General features: G+C 32.2%; 1 protein-coding gene across 1 annotated transcript; it reads left to right on the top strand.

Annotated features, from left to right (window-relative positions):
• The first annotated feature begins 625 nt into the window (after nt 1-625).
• LOC107063717 (uncharacterized) lies at nt 626-5,533 on the top strand. Its single transcript, XM_015315742.2, has 13 exons — nt 626-987; nt 1,739-1,918; nt 2,033-2,173; nt 2,352-2,489; nt 2,585-2,740; nt 2,849-2,995; nt 3,081-3,200; nt 3,273-3,563; nt 3,663-3,779; nt 3,852-3,971; nt 4,047-4,208; nt 4,369-4,530; nt 5,209-5,533. The coding sequence occupies exons 1-13, from the start codon at nt 924-926 to the stop codon at nt 5,289-5,291; spliced, it is 1,881 nt and encodes a 626-aa protein (XP_015171228.2). The 5' UTR covers nt 626-923; the 3' UTR covers nt 5,292-5,533.
• Nucleotides 5,534-10,292: the final 4,759 nt, after the last annotated feature.

Below are 10,292 nucleotides of genomic sequence, written 5' to 3'. Positions count from 1 at the left end.
ATCTCATAACTATATTGTTATATAAAATGTGAAACACAAGACTGCGAACTAACCAATATTCTCCTACACGCCATATTCGCGTGATATTAATGTATATATTTTTTCTTTTTATTCTATTATACATTAACACACTGCTGCGTCAGAATAAAGGATAAATTTATTTGAAAACAACTTTGTTATATAACTACGTAACTTGCTTGCGTACATTTTTAATCTATTTTTTAATCGTTGTGCAATGAATTTCCTATTGATACAAATTATATATATATAAATATGTTTATTTTGATCATTCATTTGATTATTTCCATCATTGCTATTAGACATGATTCAAACAAAATATTTATAATTTCGTATTTCGGATATTACCAAGATATATTTTCTAAGAAATGTTATTCTCCGCGTTGAATTTCTTTTTTTATGAAATCATAGTACGCAATAATGGTTTTACCAATGAATCTATCTATCGATAGATTATATGGAATAATTATCTATCATAATAGTTCAAACGACGATTTTATAAGAATTTTATAACAAAAGTTCTATTTTTTATTTTTATTAAATAAAAATAATAGTCAAATTGGTAGTAGTGATAGTTAAATACTAAATGAAAATTTAATTATTTATTTGAAATGAAAAATCGGTTACTGTTTAAAAATCAATTCAATTAATAAAATTGATCTTATAGTACGTTTAGTATTATAAAATTTACTAAAATACTTTTGTTGTGTTATTCTTCAATAATTCTTTAGAAAACACGATATCGGAAATAATTCATAAGACATTTGTCAAAGATTACATCTTTCGATATCGAACCAGGTGTTCAATCATTATCTGATAGCATTAATGTTAGATAAAACTCCATACTTTTGACAAAAAATGACAATATCAGAGAATACAGTTGTATCGTGACAAGTCCGACGATCATGTTGCTGCCTACGAATTCTACATTTATTTTTCTCCTAATTATACAAATAGTCTTTCATTCCGGTAAGCTATATCTAACTCAAATATTATTAATTATACAAATAAACGTTAATATCGTAAAACTCGATGTCGTACTAAATGCATAGAATAAAGAATTTCAATTCATAGATAAAAAACTTACAAATTGAAGAATAAAGTCAAGTTCAATTCCAAAGGTTATTTGTAAGCTTCTTGCATTATTAATTTAAAATTAATTATGCATGCCGATTTACAAAATTGAAAAATGTTATAACACGAATGTCGGAGTTATCTCCAAGAAGAAGAAAGTTAAAAGAGAAAACGAATAGAAAAATATTTAAAAAAATAAAAAGCTAAGAAAACAGAGAGAGAACATGTTTAAAAAAGGAGAAGAGGTAGCTCAAAGAGCGTGTATTTAAAACGTAAGTTGAAAGTTTAATGGAACGAGATGCATTCGCGATACGAACAGTGCTAGGAGATTAAAAACCATAAACACAAGTGTGAAATGGAGGAGAAAAAGAGAGGAATAAAAAGAGATTGCATGGATATGGTACTCGTGTGGTGGTTTCATAACTTCTATTAATAATTTCTTTTCCTCTTTTTTTCTTTTATGCAATTTTTTTTTTTTTTTTTTGTAGTAATATAACGCTCATGCATGACAATCGGAGCGTGATGATAAATTTCTACATAATCTAACGCGTACCCTTAATTTCATTTCAATTCAATGAGTTTTACTTTGTCGCTACGTCTATCAAATATTTTTCTAAATCAAATAATAAAACGTCATTCTATAAAGAAATTTCAGTTAATTCGTACGATAATCCATCGGAGAATAATGACGTTTCGACGAACAAGATCGAGTGGAATTGCAAATCAGATTTCGAATGCACGGCCAAAGGCAGCGTTTGTAAAAATGCACAATGTCAGTGTACGTCTGGTTACGTTTATAACAGTGATATGAGTTCTTGTTTACCAGGTAATAATTCTCTTGCTTTTTTCTTTCTTTCTTTCTTTCTTTCTTTCATTATATCACTCAATGCAACTGAATTAACAATAATGACTAATTCGAATCGTAATACTTTTTGAAAAGTTGCTAATAATTATGGCGACAAGTGCAACGAAACAATACAATGTTCGAGATATCTTTTCATCGGTGGACAGTGCATCGAAAACACATGCGTCTGTGGGCAAGGATTTTATTATCTTCATGGTAGATGTTACAAGACAGTAGGTAAGCTCGTAAGATCATGAAAATTACGATGTGGGTGTGTGCTAAAAGATAAGATATGAAATGAAAAAGGGTAATAGGGTGAAGGGTGGATACTAAAAGGGAAACAGGAAAATAAAGAATAACGATCGAGTCTCTAATCTTATTTTTCATTAACTTTCAAACTTCTATTCAAACGTAGAACTTGGCAAGGAATGTAGAATTAACGATGACTGCCACATAAACTCTGAATTTGGGTCTACCGTTTGCGATAATGGAATTTGTAAATGTCGTGACGGATTCTATCAAAGAGAATACCGTTCCTGTCGCAAGAAAGCAAGTAAGATATATATATATAATCGTTATTTTTATTTATGGAAATTATTATTAAGTTTTACTATTACGTTAAGTTTATTACGATTTTTCATTGTTCAGATCTTGGTGAGGAATGTGTTGTGGACATTGATTGTAAATTTAATGAAGGTGCTTACTGCAATGATATATGTACTATTGATCAAGAGGAAATAAATTATAATATAATATCGCAAACTACCTACAATTTATTTGATAGAAAATTTGCTGATGAAAATGGTAAATATTTTTACAGTAAAAAGAAAAAAAAATTGGTAACAGTAACATATGATCGAAGGCACAATACCAATTTATGTACATCTTTTTATTGTTTTTTTTTTTTTGCAGATATGACGACCGAACTGAATAATTGTACAAAAAATTCCGATTGTGAGATTTACGAGAATGCAATATGTGGTAGTAGAGGAAAATGCGTCTGTAAACGTGCATACTATGTATCTTCTTCGATTGATAAAATCAAAGTATGCGTTCCAGGTAAACTAAAGATTACAAAATACTTTCAGAAAGTCATCTTTTTTTTAAATGAATGATAGTAACACTTGCATGTATTTTTTCCTAGAACTCGGTCAACCATGCGAGAATAAAAATTCAACCAACCCAAATATGATTTGTAAAAATGATACATGGAATTGCGCTAATAAAAAGCTCCCATCAAAGAATAATCAGGAATGTCTGAAAGGTAAATTTATTTTTAAATTCGTTATTAATAAAACTAATATTTTTAATGTAAACTGTATGATCAATATTTTAGCTACGAGAAAATACAATAATTCTTGCCAACGTGACGAACAATGTTCCATTTTTGGTCCTGATGCGATTTGCAAGAACAACAGATGTCTATGTAATGATGAAAGATCTCATTTCGTCGAAAAGTTACAATTTTGTTGGAGAAATAAAGGAATAAACGATACATGTAATGTGGACGAAGATTGTTATGTTAAAGAATTTAACGGCACTCTCGTTTGTACGAATAATAGTTGTAATTGCCCTGAAGGCACACATTTGAACACCGACAAAACGACCTGTTTAAATATTAACGCGGGTAAATTTAAAATGTCTGTCGATCGATGTACAAAAGTAATACTGTTCATGCATTTACCTACCAATCATTTAACTTTTCTATTTGTGTTTTCTATTTTAGAATTGGGAATGGTTTGCGAATACGACGAACATTGTAAAACCTCGAATTCTGTATGTGTCAATAACATATGCGTTTGCAATAACACTTATTACGAGTTTGAAAAACAGTGCTATGCGGGTAATCAAATTTCTCAAATATACAATGGTAATTGATTTTTTCCATTTAATTAGATTCTCCAATTGATTTCAGGTGTTAACGCAACGTGCACTTTGGATTATCACTGTACACCAACTCATACTTTTTGTTCATTTGGAGTATGTACTTGCAAAGAAGGTTACATCGGCTCATCGACGTCTACCTGTTTGCCAAGTAAGAATTATAACGCACTCTATTTAAGCGAATACCTTCTTCTGATTTACGACATGCTATTACTTTTAATTTAAGCTGCACAATACGGAGAAGAATGTTCGGAGGATATACAATGTAACGCTATAACACCGAATTCGATTTGTTCCTGGAATCCGAATTATTCAAACTCATCGATTAAAACTTGCATCTGTGGCGATGATCGTTACTTTAGACATTCCAGTTGTCCAAAAAAAAAACGTATGAATAAACGATATATAACTACATAAAGTAATATTGCGATATAAAATAAATCTAAAATAAAACAGAACATCTGTGTATCTATCACCAGCATAGGTCATCTCATAATAACTCGACCCATCTGGAATTAACATAATAATAAAAATCGATTCTATTTCAGTTCTCGGCGAATCCTGCACGTCGTACATCGAGTGCTACTTAGATTCCAATCAGAACCGAGCTATTTGCATGAACGGTTTGTGTAGCTGCAACTGGCAATACGTGCAGGTCAATGACACCATATGTCTCAAGAACAATGTGGAAAAACTAATGGCAGTGACGGGTAAGTAACCTTGACATTACATTTTTTTTAGACCGATCGACAAATTTTTATTCTGTCCTCAATTTATTTTCCTTTTGAGTCCACACGCTTATTTTTCTAATTATTTTATATATATATATATATACCCCTACTTAAATAAGTATATGTATAATATTACATATATACGTTCATGTATAATAACAAGGACGAAGCTAAGAAAATTAGCAAGTGCCATTTTTGTGTAAGCATAAAAGACTATTTATGTGACGAAATAATATGCCCCACAATTACCTATTGCATGTCAGTTATAAACTTCTCTTTCTTCTTTCGCCTTTCGTTCCTTTTGTGTATTACAATTTTTGCGATATACCCTTATTGATAAAAATCTAACTTAAAATTGCGAATCTTATCCAAGACATTTCTCGCAAGATTTCAATGGCAAATAGAATTATTAAAATAAAACCAATTGAAGGACAAATCTAATTGCACAGATAAATTACATTTCGATTTGTAATACATTTATTTCCAATGAAATTATCGACGATTATCTAAAACTTTGTTTTCCTTTCGTGTATTTGCATTACCTTTCAAACTTTTACCTTCTCCTTTTCATCCTTCAACGTTCTCGTTAATATTTATTTCGCATTAGGGAAAGAAAGACGATCGATCGATCCGGATTTCATTTCCTTTTTGTTACAGACGGTGCCATCGAAACGTTCTCAAGGTCGTGCTTAGCAATCCTGTCAATCAGTCTGATACTACTCCTCGACCTAATTCGATGAGCATGATCGTTCCTCGAGGAGCCTTCAATTATTCAAACATGAAGTGCGAGAGCGTGTTAACGTTGATCGACGAGGAGCCAATGAATTAGCCGATAGAATCGATATAATCATAGTGATTGATCTAAACTTAGTTAGCTGATAGGGTTTAATGCAACAACAACAAAAAGTATTATATTACAGATCGAAACTAAACGACTGTTTAGTGATTAATATATTTTTCCTGTAAAAAATATAAGACTGTTAAATAAAAAAATACTATTTTATATTCCTTTTCCTAATGTAGGTATCGCAATTTTAAGATACGAGTAAGTTGATCGGAGAAAACCTGCGTACTTTACGAATCCCCCTGGTTGTTTCATTTCGATAAGGGAAAAGAAAGGCTCGACACGCGATTTGCGTTTCTATCGTTTGCGAGCAACGATCCCTCTTCGTTTCTTTCTCTCTCTCTCTCTCTCAGCATGAGTTAACTCAATGACGTAGCCTGTTTTAGAAGCTTGACTTTCGAGAAAGTGATATGTAATCGTGACGTCACTCTTAACAAGAGGGAGGACAATGAACACGTGAGAAGACGAAAAGAGAAAAGTAGAAGAACGGGTCAAGGCTTTCTCGCAAGAATTCGTATCTTACGTTCGTACGCTTCACGTTTTAACGAGATTGAATCGTTGAAAAAGTACTTTCGAAGTTATATATCTAATCATAAGAGGGGAAGAAAAAAAGGGTAGTGTAATAAAGGGATAAAGATCTCGTATAAAATGTTCTCGCGAAAAGAATACGGAGGACGTTTGTGCCGTGCGTCGATTATCCAAGTTACATCTCGAGGTTGCACGGATAAAAGTACTCTTGTCTACGTGTGTAGACATTTTGTTTCAAATACAAGGAGATTAAGGAAGATGAATTATGAATTTCACTAATGTTCTCGTGGCTTACTTATAAAAAAAAAAAAGAAATAAAAAAAAATGATCGATGAAAGAGTCATATGCTGACCTTAGGCTAAAACTTAAAGTAAATGAACGTCATTGAAGTTGAAGATATACTTTTTTCTTTTCCTTAAACTGTAAAAAGAAAAAATCTGCAAAAGAAAGAAAGAACAACAACAACTGTTACAATTTTGCAAGAAAATGTCAAGCGTCATCTTGTTTAACAATAAATTAAAAGCACCACACACCGGATATTATATCTTTCTCTCTCGCATTTTCTTTTAGTCATTTCGTGATAACTACAAAACTTACTGGTGCACATTTGCCAACTAAAATGGTTTCCGTTTTTCGTCGTATTCTCTTATCGCGAATCTTCGTAAAAAGTGTCGAGTATACGCTACGCGAGCGTCGTTGAAAACTTGAACTTCCCGTTGGAATGCGCCTTCTTTTAATATTCGAATTTTCGCACGAACAAGTTGACATTTAAGCTTGACTTTCGTTAAACCATTTTTCTCTCAAAACGACGTTATCACTATTTTATGATTGCGCGGTTCGAAAGAAAGAAAGAAAAAAAAAGAAAAAAGAAAAAGAAAATGGAAGAGAGAAGAAAAACGGGATAATAAACGTTGTTGCTTTCGAGGGAAAAGAAATGTAGGGAAAAACTTATTGTCTTCATAAGTCGTTCATTGTACGAATATATGCGAGCTTTGATGCATATCTTATCGAATTAAAGAGAAAGAAGGGAGAAAACGAAGAAGGGTGCTGGGACTAATATTAAAGACCTTAATTAGTCGACGAACGTTTTTATTGGAGGCAATTCCATGGACGTGAAAGAGTTATCGTATAAAGAAGCAATAATTTTATGGGACTTTGGTCGGTGTTCCATTTAAATTAAAACGTCAAAACGTTAAGTTCCCCTACATGCAAGGGGACTACTACTTCTTTTTTCTACTTTCTTACTTACCTTCGTCCACGCGTTTTCCATTCTTCGTCAATTACCGTGTTTTATCGTTTTATCGGTACGCGTCATTTAAAAAAAAAAAAAAGATATATACATATAAAAACACGCGAAGATATTTTAGGAAATAGGAAAAAAAAAAGCAAGATAAAGAAAGAAAATTCAAGTCGGCATGGAGAAAAGCGAAGATTGCTTTCCAATAGTCGGGAGGAGAAGCTTTCGAAAATTAGCATACGTCCAATCGGAATTGCAAATCAACAAGGAACGAAGATGGACGTCGATATATATATATATATATATATATGTATATCCATTTGTGCAGCATACTCAAGCTCGCCATTTTTCGATGGAAAGAGAAACAGATAAATAAAGTAGAAAGAATGAGAGATAAAAAAAAAAACAAGAAAGAAATAGAGAGCAAGTTAGGGGTAAAAAAAAAAAAAAAAAGGGAAAGAAGAATAAAAAAAGGAAAAGGTCGTAAAAGGTAGGCTTCGATTGTTCGTTCGTTCGTTCGTTCGTTCGTTCGATCGTTTCTTTCTTTCTTTCCTTTCTGGACTTACTTCGTTCGTTATTCGCTAGGCAAAGAAAGGGGTAGTGGTAGTTCGAGGATGCGAAAGGTCACACGCCAACCAGATGGACAGCCGATAGAGACTCGACCTGGCTTCTTTCTTTATAAAACGGGTCAGAGCTCACTCACGCGGCCAGGAAGTGACGCGTCCTAGTGCCGTGCTAAGCGAATCGCATCGCACGAAATTCCTCCTCCTAAGAACAGAACCTATGAACTTTCTTTTTCCTCCTCCCTTCGCCTTATTATCCTTGTCTTATAACGTTCCTTTACTCTAATATATTAATAAATATCGAAAGATAATCTATTGATCAATATTATCGAGTCAAATTGGAAAAACACGATTCTCTTATTATTAATTAACCGATCTTTTAATTGTACGTCATGCAATATCTTGGAATGAATAATTAATTAGATAAAAAAAAAAAAACAAAAGAAAATGTAATAAAATTCCAGAAAAATTCTATTTTATAAATCCCTCTCTCTCTTTCTCTCTCTGTCTCTCTTCCTTTCTTTATCTGGGGACTTTCGACTTCGAGGAAAATAAAAATGTTCTCACAGGAAATATCAAAATCTATTTCAAAACAAACACGAAACGGATGAGACGATAACGATCTTATTGACTGAAATCACGAGAAGGCATGAACACTTAGGTCAACGAGCCGCGCCGCCTCTCTGATTCTCTCAGCAAAAGAGAGACATTGAAAGATTTAAGGATTTGGCCACTTTGCCATCTGACCGATTGCAAATTGTTATCACAGGTGAAACATAAATTCTTCCCATTTCTTGAAGTTAGTTTACCAAAATAGAACTTGGAACGAAATATAGTCACTCGAAAACGTTACTTCTCTTCCTGTCTCTCTCTTTCTCTTTCTCTTTCTCTTTCTTTCTCTCTTTCTTTATATGCATGCGTGTTCACGCGCGATCGCGTGTTCAATATTAACATCTCTTATATGTGTCTCGTGTGTTAATGTGATATCCAAACAGTGGAGGCCAAGGTTACGCGTTAGATGGCCACTTGCAGTTCACCTAAAAAGAAATTTTATTTTTTGCTACGATACTATGACAAACAAAAAAAAAACAAATTAAACGAATAATTAAAAAAATCCAAATTTTTCAGATCCAAATAATCAGAGAGAGAGAGAGAGAGAGAGAGACTTTAACGAGATGAGACGAAACAATTTTACGTTCAGTAGATTTATTCGACGTCGCCTTAAATTAGAAATGCGTTTTACAAGGCAAACATTACAATGATGAAATTAAATTTATCGATCCTGCATGCTGTAACATCGGCCATGTCAAGATTGTGTACTAACTAAGGTATACGCCATTATTAAAGAAAAAAAAGAAGGGAAAAATGAGACGATACACAATGACGCACGAAAAAGAAGGACGTTATTGAAGTTTGCTCATCATTCTTAAGCTATAACGTAGAAAAATAAAAACATTAATAAGTATTCTTAAATTTACCATTCTAACGATCACAACTTGAGCTTCTAATGCGATTTAAAATAAGTTTATTCGTGAAATAGGTAAAACACGAAGTGCTAAGAGCTCGAAATGGAAAAACGTTGTTTGTGTCCCAAAAAAAAAAGTACAATTTTATTTTTATGCTTGATAAAATATTAAAGCTTTTAATCACGATTTCTTATTTAAATGAATTTAGCATATTAGGAGTGAGAATTTGCTACTTTTACAAATTCATGACTATTTTTTTCTCTTGTTGCAAATTCAAACTATTTATAAAATATTGCCATCATCGTATCGATTTCATGAATAATTTTCAACGTAATTGAAATTTTCGTTAAAAATTGCTTTTCGAATTAAGGAAGTTGCTATTATCTTCCTCGTATATAAATTATCACTGAAGAAAGGAAACTTTATAACAGCTTTATATCTTTTTCAAAGATGACGTCTTCTTCTGTACTATTAAAATGTATAACGACAAATTCTCTTTGTCAAGGAAAAGTGTCATTTCCGTAACTTTAACGACTGTAATTACTTTTCTTTTTAATTTCCCCTGAGATTACTTTCTTCCATGGTGTATAGATGCTTCTTCTTCTTCTTCTTCCTACGCAATTTTCTACAGAGACCAATAAAGGAAATTTTTCGAAAAAAAAAACAAAAAAAAATTGAAAATGTGCTGCTATCTTGAGAGAAAGTTTAAAAGTTGTGAAAATAATTGGAGGTTATGTTTGTTTTGAAAATAAAGTTTCCTACTTTTACGACTGAGTATATAAGTTATATATATGATAAAACAGTGCACAAAGAAATGATTTGAACGATAACTATTATTATCTATAGCAGTTCTTCTCAATACTGGTTTACGATTCTCTCTATAGGGTCGTGTAACTCGATTTCGAGGCTCGGTCGGTAAATACAGTTTTAAACTCGGTGAATACAGGGTGACCAATCACAGGCAAATAACTAAACACTTAGGTCAATAGTCCAATCTAGACGTAACACTATATTCAAAAAATAACCTATTTCTATACGTAGAATTAAATTAAGTTAGAATTAATCAAAATCACCGAAATTTCTGACTTGTGCATTTGTTTTCC

This window comes from Polistes dominula, unplaced genomic scaffold, assembly GCF_049000335.1.
Source record: "Polistes dominula isolate Pdom_NZ unplaced genomic scaffold, Pdom_raw_medaka contig_373, whole genome shotgun sequence".
Classification (NCBI taxonomy): domain Eukaryota; kingdom Metazoa; phylum Arthropoda; class Insecta; order Hymenoptera; family Vespidae; genus Polistes; species Polistes dominula.
The sequence above is the reverse complement of the archived record's forward strand: the minus strand, read 5'-3'. Positions and strand labels throughout refer to the sequence as shown.